This window comes from Sciurus carolinensis, chromosome 2, assembly GCF_902686445.1.
Source record: "Sciurus carolinensis chromosome 2, mSciCar1.2, whole genome shotgun sequence".
NCBI lineage: Eukaryota > Metazoa > Chordata > Mammalia > Rodentia > Sciuridae > Sciurus > Sciurus carolinensis.
Window position 1 is genome coordinate 14,320,952 of NC_062214.1, and position 15,709 is coordinate 14,336,660.

At 36.2% G+C, this 15,709-nt stretch overlaps 1 protein-coding gene across 1 annotated transcript in view; it reads right to left on the reverse strand.

The window, feature by feature from the left end:
* The window catches only part of Stk4 (serine/threonine kinase 4), a 93,484-nt gene that overhangs the window by 61,424 nt on the left and 16,351 nt on the right, over positions 1-15,709 (reverse strand). Inside the window, exons 5-9 of the mRNA XM_047541029.1 lie at positions 13,325-13,489; positions 6,225-6,392; positions 4,499-4,636; positions 1,514-1,642; positions 700-886 (exon numbers count right to left, since the gene is read on the reverse strand). Of these exons, the coding sequence (XP_047396985.1) occupies positions 700-886; positions 1,514-1,642; positions 4,499-4,636; positions 6,225-6,392; positions 13,325-13,489 (787 nt within the window). The remainder of the gene's footprint in view (positions 1-699; positions 887-1,513; positions 1,643-4,498; positions 4,637-6,224; positions 6,393-13,324; positions 13,490-15,709) is intronic.

The following is a 15,709-nucleotide window of genomic DNA, read 5'->3' on the forward strand; positions in this document are numbered from 1 at the left end:
TGATGAAAAGATCACAGAAAACTTACAGAAAACTTAGTGCTTTAAACCTATGCAAAGTTTACGTGTACTTATACAACTCAATTATTATCATTTTCCTTTCTTCCCTGAGTTGGTCTCTAATGCTCAGAATAAGAGGAGGGCAAGAGTTGAAGAGCAGAGGAAAGCAAGACACCCTAAGATGGAAGCTGAACACCGGGGTTAGGTTTAATCAGAAAAATGAATCAGATCCAAAAGAAGAGAGGTAAGTTCTGAAGGAATATGATAGAACTTTTAAATTTGTATACTCATCTTTAACTGACTGAGTGTTGGTAACCTGGGTTAGATGCACAAACCTTCATGAAAATGGACTGAAGATATGTAAACAGGTCAGAATTTCATTATACTTTGGGATGAATTATACACCAAAACAACATATGTGCTTACCTCCACAAATGAACCTTCAATGACAACATTCAATGAGAGAATGGCTGTTTGGGTTCAAAAGCAAAATTCCTTCTCTTTGTTGACACTTTCTTACCTCTGACTCCACATGCCAGCTTTCCCCCCCAAACCTCTTGCCCCGACACAGTCCTCCAATGAAAAACCTCCTTTAGTTGTGGTAACAGAAGAGAGAACCCAAGAAGCAGCTTTCATGGACCATGGGAATACTAAAGTGCATATGCTTTGTCAAAAAGTTAGTATATTTCACCAGAGCCTTACTTTTCATAGTCCCTTCCTCTTCCTCATCCTCTGCATTGATCACCATGGTGCCCAGTTGTGACGGCAACGTGTCATCATGCTCAATCATAGTATTGGCTCCATCACTCATGGTGCTGGCCACTCGTACAGTGCCCATGTCATCACCCACCGCTCGAACCATCGTGCCAGAATCCATTTCATCCTCCTCCTGCAGGACAAAAATCTCAAATTGGGGCCAATTTGATCAAAGGACTGAGTTTTCTGAATTCTATTGCTTATCTTGGTAAAATATTTCTGAGTTTGACACCTTTTCAGGTTCTAAATTCACCCTGTAGAAGTGAAAGTTCTCTTTATTTAACCAAAGAAGTTCATAAATTTATCCACATAAGAGGAACGGAACTAATTCTAAAGGACACTCTTCCCCTCCCCTTCTTATTACAGTTTACAACACAGATCTAAGAGCTGGCATAAGCACCCCTGGAATCTCAGGGTAGTGAGGAAGTCTTTAAGTATAAAAGCTACATAATAAGTATGGATCTTACGCTCCCAAAAATGGCTTGGAAAAACCAAGTCTCATAACTGAGCATTCTCTCAAGTAAAAAGTTAATTTAAATAAAAGATACAAGTAAAAATTAAATGTTGTAGGAAACACCAGGGGAAGAACAAGCACAGATTCAGTAAGACTCCAGCAAGTTTGGGTCCAGATCAAGATATGTACTACAAGAGTCTCCAGCTCCAAGCTGATCCAACATTATCTACTCATCTTACTTACACTTGACAATCATGAACTAACAGGCCTTGATGCCTGAGGCCCGCAGCAATGCCTGCTACTCACTGAGTTTTCTTCATCATCCTGGTCCACTTCCCGCTGCTGAGCTTCTTGGCGTTTCAGTTTCACATCCATGGCTTCATTAATTAAGTCCCGCAGTATTGACACTCCTTTGGCACTCTTGACAAATGGGTGCTTAAACAAGAAAACAGACATCATTGGAGTCAGTTTATGTAGCAAGGGAGTTACAACAGTATCTGGCACACAGCAGGTACTTGACGATACTTGCTGAATCAATCAGTGAATCTAACCTTTTTCTTTATGCCCTGGACAACAGCTAAACCACACTTGGTTTTTAACTCTAAGCAGACTTTGCCCATTTTTTTCAACCTGGTTATAACTATAGCGTCTCTCTGTTAACTCTAGAGATTCTCAATGGGGTGGTATTATTCCCTAGAGAAAGTTCTGCAAATGTGCTAAAAGCCTGATGTCATCATAAAGTTTGGAGGGCACACCTAGCACAAGAAGATATGCAGGAATGCTAGCAACCTGTGGCACATTCTGCACATTTTTTAAATGTCTCACAGTATACATTGTGCTCTACTACTGAAAATGTTTTTCAAGAGATATACAAAATGTCCACTGATTTGGAAGGCAATTTTGGAAATGAGAGCTTAAAATGAAATAAAGACACTGTTTAGAAATCACTACATAATTTATTCATCCCATTTATTCTTTCTTTTCAATGTAGTAGAGCATTCCCCCAACTACATAGTTAGAAAAAAGGGATGTTACCACAAAAGTGCAGTTACTGCAAAATTACTAAAACTCATAACAAATGTATAATGGAGTAGACCCAAATATTATTCAACCAGTGAAGACAATTAAAACACAGAGATACTGCTAATGGTTTTTTGTTTGTTTGTTTGTTTTGGTATTGGGAATTGAATCCAGGAGTACTTTATCACTGAGCTACATTACCAATCCTTTTTTCATTTTTTTGTTTTATTTTAAGTTTTTGGTACCAGGGATTGAACTCAGGGGTGCTTAACCACTGAGCCACATCCCCAGCCCTTTTTTTGTATATTATTTAGAGATAGGGTCTCACTGAGTTGTGTAGGGCCTTGCTAAGTTACTGAGGCTGGCTTTGAACTTGCGATCCTCCTGTCTTAGCCTCCCAAGCTGCTAAGATTCCAGGCCTGCACCACTGTACCTCACTATTTTTTAATATTTTTGAGACAGGGTCTCACTAAGTTGCTGAGTCTTGCAATCCTCCTGCCTCACTCCTGAGCTGGTGGAATTATAGGCATGCACCACTGTGCCTACCTACAGTTTTTAATATGAACACTATGTTGTTTTTGTTTTCTGGGTTTATAGCATGGTAAGTTGATATCTATGTTATGAAAGACACATGGAAACTCTTTTGGGAGTTGACTGGTGTTTTGCAAACTACTCTGATATTGTCTCCTGTTTTCTCTTTACAATCTACTCTCTTTTCCCATCACCCATGAGAGTATAAAGGTCTCCAAGGTCTTTATAAGTACACCAGAGACTGAAAGGATGCCTTAACACGTGGTGGGATTGCAATACAGAAGATATTTTCCCAAAGAACTCTTATTAGTACCCCAGGCAGGCAGGAAAAGAAGTTAACAATACTCTTAGAAATAAGACCTTGGTCATTAGCAAGGATATCATATTGCCTTGTGCTTTCTACTTGGAAATTCTTTCTACTTAAGAATCCCTCCCTCTTATCAGATAAAAGTCTAGCCTTTTACTGTTATTACTTACCATCAGTTTTATGCTAGTGTCCCTCTCATTCATTTTCCTGTGCTTCTTAAATGAAATGGGTTTCTGATCTTCTTATTACTCTTAAATCTAAATTCATTCATGATGCTAGATACAGGTATATGTTTCATTACATACACAAGTTGGGTCAAGCTGAAGTATTCTACATTGTCATACATTTTATTGTAAATTATTACCTTTATATTACAAGTAATATTAGGGGCTGGGGAGATAGCTCAGTCAGTAAAGTGCTTGCCTTGCAAGCAAAAGGCCATGGGTTCGATTCCCAGCACCACAAAAAAAAAAGACAAATAATATTGACTCTTTCTAAATTATGGGCATAAATAAATTTTACTGTCTATGAGTTTCATTCCAGAAAAGTAATGAGAGATGTTATAAAGTGGGGGCATTGGGACTGAAATCATTGAAAACCATTGACTTAACCCAACGAGAGTGAATATTTATCAAATTCATACCACACTATCTTCAATATGTGTAAAGCATGTTTGAAGTAATACATAGTATATCACTTCATCTTCACAACACACGAGTCTTTATTCCCATTCTACAGATAAGAAAACTAAGGAGACAAGATAAGTTATTTGCCCAAGGTCACAAAGTATTAAACAGCCAGAATTCAAACCCAAGTAGTGTGCATTCTGAACCCAAGCTCCTAACCACAAGGCAATCCCACCCATCCCTCAAGGCCCAATATGTAAGCTCTCTCTCCAAAGAAGTACTCCCACTGTCTCCAGTTCAAAGTGACTTCCTTTTATCCTGAGCTATAACAGCACCCACCACTGATTCCTTGTCAGAAGGACAGCCTTGATGGCAGTTGGGCTTTTGGACTCAGAATAACTCAGATCCTACTACTGACTCTGCTGTGTGCTGGCTGAGAAACTCTAAATGAATTAACCTCTTTAAGATTCCACTTTCTCACCTATAAAACTGAAATAACACCTACCCTTCACAGGGTCTATGTGATGATTAAACAGCATAACATGTGCAAAGCCGACACACAGCAGATGCTCACTCAATGTTAACGTGTTTTCTCTAATCCCACATAGCTCTATATTTTCTTCATTGTGGTTTTACTCAATGAATTAAGATTCTTTTCTGTCTTTCCTACTCAAATAGATTCAAATAGCCCCCCTAAAGGCAAGGGCTGTCTCATACTTCTGTTCTATCTTCATGCAGGTGGACTAACAGCATTTTCTGGTCTGCATATAGATGAAACGGGGAGGCAGCCTGACAGGTGACTCATACCTGGAGAAGCTGAGTGGCTGTGGCTCTCTGCTCAGGGCTTTTTACAAGACACTGCTTCACAAAATCTGTGAAGTTATCTGACCACAGCTCTGGCTTTCGGAACGTGGGAGGAGGATTTGTAGGAATCATGAAGATTGCCTAATTAAAAAAAGAAGAGAGAAAAAGAGAAAGACTTGGTAAAGTAAAAGTGATTCTCCAATAAAAATGTGCCTGGAATTACATTTGCAGTTTGGTAAAATGATTTTTATCTAATAAGTCCATTCAAAGTCTAAGCATCTCAAAGTACAAAGTATGACAACTGGAGAAGTTGATATATTTCACCCTTTCCCTTTCCCTCTGTCTTATGCAGTCTTGTCCCCTAAACCTCACAATATCAATATATCAGTAAAGCTTTTTTTTTTTTTAATGCTAACTGCATTATGCTGCTTTTCAAAGTGGAAGGCAACACCTACAAGTATCCATATCCTGAAGATAACCTCAGCCCCAAGAGTTGCCAAACATCCCTCCTTCAAAGTCACCCCTATGCCTGATGTCCACAGTGACTGCAGTAAGATCACCAACCAGAAGTGTCCAAACAACAGGAGCCATTAACCTCCAAGTCAAGCCAAATCGACATTCTTGGAAGGAACAAAGAAGACAAAAAATAAAAAAAAAATCCAACCCTTAACAATTGGCCCATTACATTATAGTTAAATTGTACTATTTCAAAATATACAACTATTATTTATTGAATTTCCAAAAAAGGATGAGCCACAGGTTTTATTTATTTATGTGTGGTGCTGAGGATCGAACCCTGTGCCTCACATATGCTAGGTGAACACTCTACCGCTGATCCACAACCCCAGCCCACAGTCATGGCTTTTGAAAGATAAAACTCTGCAATAAACAGTTTAAATTCTTTCAATCTAAAAATGTGACCAGTAAATCATCTACTTTTTCACTTTTCTTTGCCCCAGGGAAAGAAGTTTATCTTTGGGCACATGAATGCTTTTAAAAGTCTTAAGTGACAGGAGATTCTGGGGGGTAGGTAAAGCCTGGGAATCCCTTAAAGTGTCAATACTGAGGAGTTTCAGTGGAGATGCAGCCCTACAGGCCCTTGACACTCCAAAAGAAGATGGAGGTTGGAGAGAGCAGAGCCTCCAGACGAAGAGTCTGGGGATCGACAAACCAGAACTTACAAATTCAAACAACTACGGGGGGGGGGAGTCAAACACCTATAGAGGCCAGTCAAGAAAAAGATAACAAATGAACAGGTTGGGTGTTAGTGACGGGAGTTCAAAAAAAGTGTTAAGAGAAAATGCTGTAATAACTGGTATCTGGCAACTGGTGATAACAGGAATCATGGAGACTGGCTGAATGGAAAGTTCTCATATATAAATAAAACAACCACTATTCAGCTCCAGCTGGTATTATCATGTTACAATATGGGTTTCTAAACTATTAAAAGCATATATAATTGCACAAATCAAACTAAGCATTTCTTTTCTGTAGGCTATGTCCTGCCAGGGGGCTATCAATACCCAACTTCTGAAATGGAGGGGGGTGAATCACACTTAATTAGTGACTACAACTAGTCAGTAGAAGGGTATCATTTATAGTGACACTTATCAATTACATACAAACAATTCATTTATTGTTTGGGACCTAATCAATTAAGTCATGGAACTAACCTTCTAAAGATGGTCAGTAACTAATCATCCCACTGGTTTTCTGTCCATTTCCTTACCCTCATTGGATGGATATCAGCATATGGGGGCTTTCCTTCAGCCATTTCTATGGCAGTTATTCCCAGAGACCAGATATCTGCCACACAATTGTATCCAATTTCCTGAATAACTTCTGGAGCCATCCAAAATGGTGTTCCTATCACTGTATTCCGTTTAGCCATGGTATCCTAAAATAGAAAGCAGAGAAACCAACACCAAGCATAAAACTGAGAAAAAGAACTTTTTTTCCAACAATAAAAAATGATTTATATTTCAAATACATACAAAAACCATGCTCAGAATATGATCAAGTCACAAAAGAAATTTAAATGATCAAGAAACATAAAACTATTCTCAATTATTAAAATATGAATTAGCAGGGTACAGAGGTGCACGCCTATAATTCTAGCAGTTCTGGAGGCTAAGACAGGAGGATCGCAAGTTCAAAGTCAGCTTTAGCAACTTAGGGTCCTAAGCAACAAGCGAAACCCTATCTCTAAATAAAAATATAAAAAGGGCTGGGGGTGTGGCTCAATGGTAAAGCACCCAGAGTTCTATCTCCAGTAAATAAATAAATAAATAAATAAGTAAGTAAATAAACATGTATATATATGTGTTTGTATATATGTATATGTATGTGTGTGCACGCATACATATACATATATATGAACATATACATACACACATAAATGATAAATAAGACAAGTTTTAGTTTGTGGCTTAAGGAATAAGTCAATATAGTACAACATAGTATACATTAAACAACCATTTGTATGCTTTCCAAGAAGAGTGTGTCCCTATTCAAAGAGAACCTTCCTCCTACAGTTCTCTTCAGGAAGAGAAGGATTCTGAAACAAAACTAAAGATTCAAAAGAATGTCTCAAGTTCCTTCTGAAATGCCTGTGACAGGTTATGCCAGTCAGGAGCAAGAGATAGAGGCAACACTTTTGAATTGACCTCACTCTGTCAGACCTATATAAAAAATTAACACAGGAACTAAGGAAATGCTTAGTTATTTCCTTAGCTCTGAAACTTCAAATTTGCAGGGGTGTTTTCTAATAGTGGTAGTCAAAGTTGTTTTCATTGGATTATTTCAATTAGAAACAGATACTTGCATAGCTAGAAACATTTTGAAAATTAAATAATGAGTGGATATTAAGCCCACTTAGATCTGTATTGCACATTATTAGTACAATAGAACAGAAAATATTAACTTCAGAAAGAAACAGTGGCACATGTACATACACAAACCCATATATATATAACAGTCTATTATGTATGTCATATATATGATATTAAAATGCCATTTCAAATCATCAAAGGGTGAATTAAGCAAAAATAAAAATCTGACTTGTCATTTAAACACATACCTTACACTTTTAGCAAACTAAGTTCAAATAGGTTGAAATTTTCAATATTAAAAAAACAGGGCTGGGGATATAGCTCAGTTGGTAGAGTGCTTGCCTGTCAAGCATAAGGCCCTGGGTCCAATCCCCAGCACCACAAAAAAAAAAAAAAAAAAAAAAAAAACCACAAAGCTCAGGCCAGGTATAGTAGAACACACCTATAACACCAGGTACTCAGGAGGCTGAGGTAGACGACTGCAAGTTTGAGACCAACCTTAGCAATTGAGTAAGACCCTGTCTCAAAATAAAGAAATTAAAATAAAAAGAACTAGGGGTATAGCTCAGTGATAGAAAACGCCTGGGTTAAATCCCCAGTACAATAAATTAATAAATAAATGTACAGATGAATGGTTATATAATGTTAGAGTAAAAAAGAACTTTTTAAGCACAAAGACAAAAACCATAAGATAAAAGTGGATGAATTTTTCTATATAAAATCTAGAAACTGGGGCTGGCTCAGTGGTGGAACACTTGCCTCACATGCATGAGGCACTGTGATTCTCAGCACCACATAATAATAAATAAATAAATAATAATAGTATTGTGTCCATCTACAACTAACAATTTAAAAAAAAAATCTAGGAATTTCTATATTAAAAAAAGTTGTATCACCCTTGACTTTCTGAATATGGTTTATTGGGCTTAACAGGATGCTCTCTAGTTGCATCCATTTTCCTGCAAATGACATAATATCATCTTCTTTGTGGCTGAATAACACTCCATTGTGTGTATATACCACATTTTCTTTATCCATTCATCTGTTGACAGTGTACACCTAGGCCAGTTCCATAACTTGGCTATTGTGAATTATGCTGCTATAAAGAGTATGCTGACTTTAATTCTTTAGGATAAATACTGAAGAATGGTACAGTTGGATCATATGGTGGTTCAATTCCTAGTCTTTTAAGGAACCTCCATACTGATTCCCATAGTGGTTGTACTGATTTACATTGGGAAGTTAGAGAGGGAAAAAAGGGATCTCATGAAAACAGAAGGGAGACCAGTAGGGTAGAGGAAGGAAATCGGGGAAAGGAAGATGGGAGGGAAAGGGGAGGTACTGCAAAGTGAAATTGATCAAATAATGTTATGTGCATATTATGTAAAATAATTCCATTATTATATATAATTATAACATACCAATTTTAAAAAGGAGGAAAAAAAGTCCATAGACAAAATTAAGACAGCAACAAAGAAAAAGTATTTCAACATATACAAGAAAAGGTTAATAATTTCAATGATTTTTTTTTTAGTTTTGGTTTTCTTTTTTTAACAAATAGATTTTTTAAAAGATCTAACAATTAGAAAAATTGACAAATGAACAGTTCATTTATAAGTGAATAATTAAAAAAGGTCAATAATGAAATATAAAAATAATTGTTTTGAAAATGATAAGAAAGATGTAAATTTACTATCCACCCAATATTACCAAATACTAGGGAAAGGGACACATTTATAAATAGCAGTTGGCTGCAGGGCGTGGTAGCACATGATGTAATCCCAGAGACTCAGGAGACTGAGGAAGGGGGAATGCAAGTTCAAAGCAAGCCTTAGCAACTTAATGAGTGAGGGCTCAGGATGTGCCTCAATGATTAAACACCCCTAGTTGAATCCCTGGTATCCACCCCCACAAAAAAGGAGTTTATAATTAGCAGTTGGGAATAGAAACTGCTCCCTTCTAAAAGCACTTTGACAATATACATCAAAAGGTTCAGAATTTCACATATCTCCTGACCAATTTCACCGTGAAAGAAATTATCCTAAGAATATACTTAAGAAAAGGCTGAAAACTTTAGCTGCAAGGATGCTTATCACAGATTTTCATGTGGGAAAACTATAAACAACTTAAATGGGCACCCAATATCCAACTATAGAGAATGAGCTAATAAATCATGGTACATCCAGAAAATGAAATGCCCACAAATATCACCAAAAATAATAATAAAGATTTCTGGGTAACAATGACAGATTGCACAAACATATCTTATTTTTACTCCCAAACAAAACTCACTCAAAAGATATTAAGAGGATATTTTTTTAAAGGAATGAATCCACAAGAACAAAAAAAAGAAAAGAAATCACAGCCACAGAATTTTGTAAGCTGGAAAGCAGATGGCTGAGTGGTAATTATCTGAACAGACCATTAAATGGAATCAGTTGCTTAAAAAAAAAAAAAAAAAAAAATTAGCAAACATTCTAATTTCAACACCAGCGCCTTCAAAAGGCTTAGAAACTGGTAGCATTTGGTATGGAGAATAGTGAAAGTGGACCTCAAAAAAGGAAAAAAAAAAAAAAAAAAAAAAAAAGAACTTTGAACTTGCAATCCTCCTCCCTCAGCCTCCCAAGCCACTGGGATTACAGGTGTGCACCACTGAGTCAGGCTCAGCAATTTCTTGAAAAGTTATATAAAAAGAAGCAGTTAAGGCATAGAGGCTTCTTTCACATTTGGCAACCTGTGGGTTTCCCTTGTCCACCCTGGCTTTTGGCTTTGGGCTGGAGGTGTATTCTTTAGAGACAGGAACAGGATTTCGAGACAGTAGAGAGTGTGAGTAAATTGTGAATTAGGAACATTAACTTAGTCTATATGCTCCATGCTACACAATCCCCACCAACACGTCTCAGAAGGCTGCCTACAAACTCTAGAAGAGAGAACAGTCAGAAAGGTATCTAAATTTACCACTGCAAGTTTCCCAACAAAACAGCCCAGTGTGATCATCCTTACCATCACTAAAATAAAGTGAGACAAAAAGAAGTCATGTTTTTCTTTAGAAAAGCAACACATACACTCATTATAAATGAAAACAAAACAGGAAGTGACAAAGTTCAGCCAAGATTGCAGGATAAGATAATATACAAAAATCAATTATATTCCTATATACTAGCAGTGAACAAAATCAAGTATTCCATTTAAAATAGCATCAAAAAGAATAAATCATTTAGGAATGAATTTAATCAGGTCAGTGCAATTCTCATGTACTACGAATTTTAAAACTGCTGAAACAAACTAAAGAAGATCAAGGGGAGTAGAGGTCTATTTAGTGGTAGAGTACACGCTTAGCATGTGCAATGCCCTGGGTTCAATCCTCAGCACCAAAAAAATAAATAACTAAATTTCTGTGACCTTGCATTAGCTAATGATTTATTAGATGTCACACCAGAAGCACAAGCAACAAAGGAAAAACAAAGGGGATATCACCTAAATTTTAAAATTTGTGTTTCAAAGGATATCATCAAGACTGAGAAAAGACTCACTCAGAGAATGGGAGAAAATATTTGCAAATCACGTATCCTATGAGGGATTTATATCTAAAATATAAGCATTCTTAGAACTCAACAATAAAAAGACAACCCAATTAAAAATCAGCAAAGGATTTGATAGACATTTCCCCAAAGAAGATATACAAATGTTCAAAAAGGACAAGAAAAAACACTGAGTCATTAGGCATTAGTAAAATGCAAATCACAACCACAATGGGATACTACTTATACCCCCTAGGTTGATTATAATTTAAAAGACAGAAATAAAAAGTGTTGAAGATGTGGAAAAACTGGAACTTTCATATAACGGCCATGGAAATATCTAGAATGGTAAAACACTTTGAAAAAGAGTTTGGCAATTTTTTTCTTTTTCTCAGGGGGTTGGGGGGTGGTGGTACTGGGATTGAACTCAGGGGCACTTCACCACTGAGCCACATCCCCAGCACTATTTTGTATTTTATTTAGAGAAGGGGTCTCACTGAGTTCTTAGCACACTGCCGTTGCTAAGGCTGGCTTTGAATTTGCAATCCTCCTGCCTCAGCCTCCCAAGCCACTGGGATTACAGGTGTGCACCACTGAGTCAGGCTCAGCAATTTCTTGAAAAGCTAACCACAGAGTTACCATATGACACAGCAACTCTGTGTCTCATACAAAAACATAGGTTTACACAAATTTCATAGTAGCATAATTCACAATAGCCAAAAAGTAGAAATGAACAAAATGTTCAACTAATGAACAGATAAACAAAACAAGGTATATCCATACAATGGAATATTATTCACCTATCAAAAGGAATGAATGCTACATGCTAATCCATGCTACAACACAAATAAACCCTGAAATATTTAATGTTAAAGGAAAGAAATAAAAAATGAAGGTCACATATTGTAAGATATTTATATGAAAAAAAGTGTGTGTGTGTGTGTGTGTGTGTGTATAAAATGATTAAAAAAATGTTCTGGAATTACAGTGATGATAGTTGCACAATGTGGTGAGCATACTAAAAACAAGTGACTTGTGCATATTAGAAGTGTGTACGTATGTGATTCTGCCAAGATAGGCTTTATAGCAATAAGAACGTTATAAGTAATTTTTGAGTAATTAACCAATTACTAAAATTATTACTAAATGTATGTCCTTAATTTTGATATTATCTTTCTATATAACACCAGAAGAATATATTTTTCAATTTAGTTTCCTTATTAAGATTGTAGCTTTTCTAAGATTGTTTGATATGGTTTACCTGTATATTTAAAACATCTGAAGGGTTCACAAATCAGCATATTAAATAGCATATGAATTTTTTTAAGGACATCACAGCAATTCTGTGCTGCTGCAAAGACTCCCTAACGTATCCTAGACAGATTTAAAATTAAAAAAAATCAAAAATATATATAATGCCAAATTCTAAACTAACACTTTACACACACACACACACACACACACACACACACACACACTCACATACATATTCACTCTATAACCCAAGAAAACCACTTATATATAGCTTATATATAACGTTACAAGTTTTAGTATATGCCTGTCTAAAACTATTTCTATTTTCTATACAAACTTTCATATGTGCTTGGTTATTTCACAAAATCAGATAATTCTAGGCTTCCTGTTTTGAATATTTTTTTTTTCTTTTTCTTTTTTTCACTGTCATGTACTGGTGAGGTGGGAAGAGAAAGAAAAGATGATCCTATAACCAAATAAGAGTCTTTTCAGTATAGTAACTGTCAAATATTGCGTGGAAGGTGAACAAAATAATGTTATACCGTATTCAAGGAAAACAATTTGAATTTAATTTTTCTTCCTTTTAAAAATGTGCTGATGTAAGGGTTGGGATTGTGGCTCAATGGCAGAGCATTTGCCTAGCACATGTGAGGCACTGGGTTCGATCCTCGGCATCACATAAAAAATAAACAAAATAAAGGTATTGTGTCCATCTAAAACTTAAAAAAAAATGGATGATGCAGTTCAAAAAAATTTAAATTAACATCCCATCATTTCTTGTTTAGTTTTTATTTTTATAAGAGTTAAAACAAAGTTAAACTATGTCTCTTAAACCCGCAAGAAAGGATCTAAAATAACTTACTGACTTTTGAATCTATTTGTAGATTCTACAATTTTTTTATTAACACGATTTTTTTTCTTCTGGTACTGAGGACTGAGCCTGAGGTCTCACGCGTTAGGCAAGCACTCTACCACTAAACTACATCCCAGACCCTGCTTTTTTCCCATTCTATGGAACCCTCCTCCTCTTTTTCCATTTTCTTCAAAATTAATGATCCTCCTGCTTCAGCCTTCCTTGACCTCCTGAATAGCAGGGATTATAGGCATGCAACACTGTGCCTGGCAAGTCAAGTTTTTCTTTTTGTTTTGTTTTTAATAAATAAAAAGAATAGCTTCCTCAGGACAGGGCTGAAAGTATCAATACAAGTAACATTTTTACTTACTGTAAGTTGACCTGCTACTCCAAAATCTGCCAGTTTTGCATGTCCTTCTGTATTTAGCAAAATATTTCCCGCCTTGATGTCTCGGTGTATTTTTCTCATAAAATGGAGGTATTCCAGTCCTTTAAGTGTTGACTGTAATATTGTAGCTATTTCATCTTCTGTTAACTGAAAAAAGAACAAGAAGTTCAAATTTTATCTATTTACATTATGCATCAGAATAAGTTTTTTAAAAAAGGTTAAGACTTAAATTCCTTTTCTTGACTATAAACTAATATCTTGTTCAACCCATTAACAGCTTGTAATGCCATCTACATGCTGACTCCTCCCCAAGTCGTTTCCCGACAAAATCTCTTCTCGAACAGCAGATTCATATATCCCCCTACGACATCTAACTCAAAAGCTTTCAAACATCATAAGCAGAACATGTCAAAATGAAATTTATTATTTCCACCTCCATCCGACCCTTCCCCTCCTACCCACTCAACCTACTCTACTTTTCCCCCAGTGCTCCCTTTCTCAGTAAAAGGTAACGTCATTCTTTCAGTTGCTCCAACCAAAAACATTGAGGTCATTCTTCATTCTTCTCTATCTTCAAAATCTATCCAAATATTTCCTTGATAACCACCATGGTCCAAATCACCATCATGATCTGCCTGAGCTGTTCTAACAATCTCTTAACTAGTTTCATTGCTTCTGCCCTTGATACTCTCTCTATATCTTTCACACATAACAAACCTTTTAAAATGTAAGCCAGATCTGCTTAAAACTTACCAGTGGCTTCCTAAGTCTCTCAAAATAAAAGCCAGCACAAGAGCTGCTGGGCATGGGGGTGCATGCTTTTAATTCCAGCTATTTGGGAGGCTGAGGCAGAAGAACCTGAAGTTTGAGACCAGCCTGGACAACTTAGCAAGACTCCATCTCAAAATAAAAATTTAAAAAGGGCTAGGGACACAGCTCAGGGATATAGCACTTGCCTTGATGGCATGAGGCCATGGGTTTAATTTGCAGTACTGCAAAAACAAAACAAAATGAAAATCTGATTTTACCAGATCTGAAATAATCAGGTTCCCAGCTGCCTATCCAACTTCATCTTCTCCTACTTTCCACCTTTCTTATTCTGTCCCAATCATGCAGTCTACCTTGGTGTTCCTTCAATACTCCAAGCATACTTCTCCTTCTGGGCCTTTTACCTGCCTATTCTCTCTGCCTACAATGCTCTTCAACCAAATATCATACTGTTTGCTTTCTTGCTCCACTGTCTCTGTCCAAATGTCATCTCATCAAAAACAACAACAACAACAAAAAAAAAAAAAACAGAGAGATCTTCCCAACTCCATTCCTAGATCATTCTGTATTCACTTATCCATTTCACCTTATCAGAGCAGCACATCACCATCTGACATATTATGCATTATTTATATACCTATTTGTATAATGTCTTCCCTATTCAAAACATAAGGTTTTGACTTGTTTACTTTTATATCCCTAATACCAAAAAAGTGACCTGACACATGGTGCTAAGAAAATAATTGCCAAATGATGATGGCTAAATGAAATCAAGAATGCTGGAGACTGGCACAGAATTAGACCAATGCTGAATTTGTGTAGATCTAACCCAAGTCCTAACAAACTCAATGTATCAACAAACTCTTAGATGGTTCACCTTTGAACAAACAATTCACATTTAAAAGGGAGTGTGCAATGGTACCAAATGTGTAGAATATAGGATTAGAAAGACCTAGACTTTACTCTTAACTATACTTTCTAGCTTAAGGTGATTTAAGCAAGTTGTTGAATTTCTCTTAATCTCAATTTTTCAATATACAAAATAGGAATATCACCTTTCTTTAAGAGAGTCATAAAAATCAATTTATATGCTTGTCTAGCACATACAAGAACTTGTTTAATCCCCAGCACCAAACACACACACACACAAAAATCAAATGGTTTACTAAACACCATGATTAATCATGGTTTAATATTCACCACACAATCAATTAACAAATATTTAACAAGCACCTATGGTGAACCAGGCACTATGCTAAGAGTATTAAAAACTGGCAATCATTTCTAAGTGTTTAATGCTAAGCGCTACTTTTTAAAACTCATTAAATCCTTATAACAACTAAGTGAGAAAGAGGTACTATTACTGTCATTTTATAAAATTTTATAAAAATGAAGTTAAGTCACAGACAAGTCAAGCAAGTTAACTTGAGTAATTTAAGGCCACATGCTATAAATGATAGTTTCCATGAAACTTCAAACAAATACTATTAGCAAGGTAACAGGCTAGAATTTAGCATATGAAGAGAACAAAGCTCATAACTCAAATTTTTTCTTTATTCTAACCAGCTCAGTCAATTAAAGCGGCACTGCCCAGAGAAA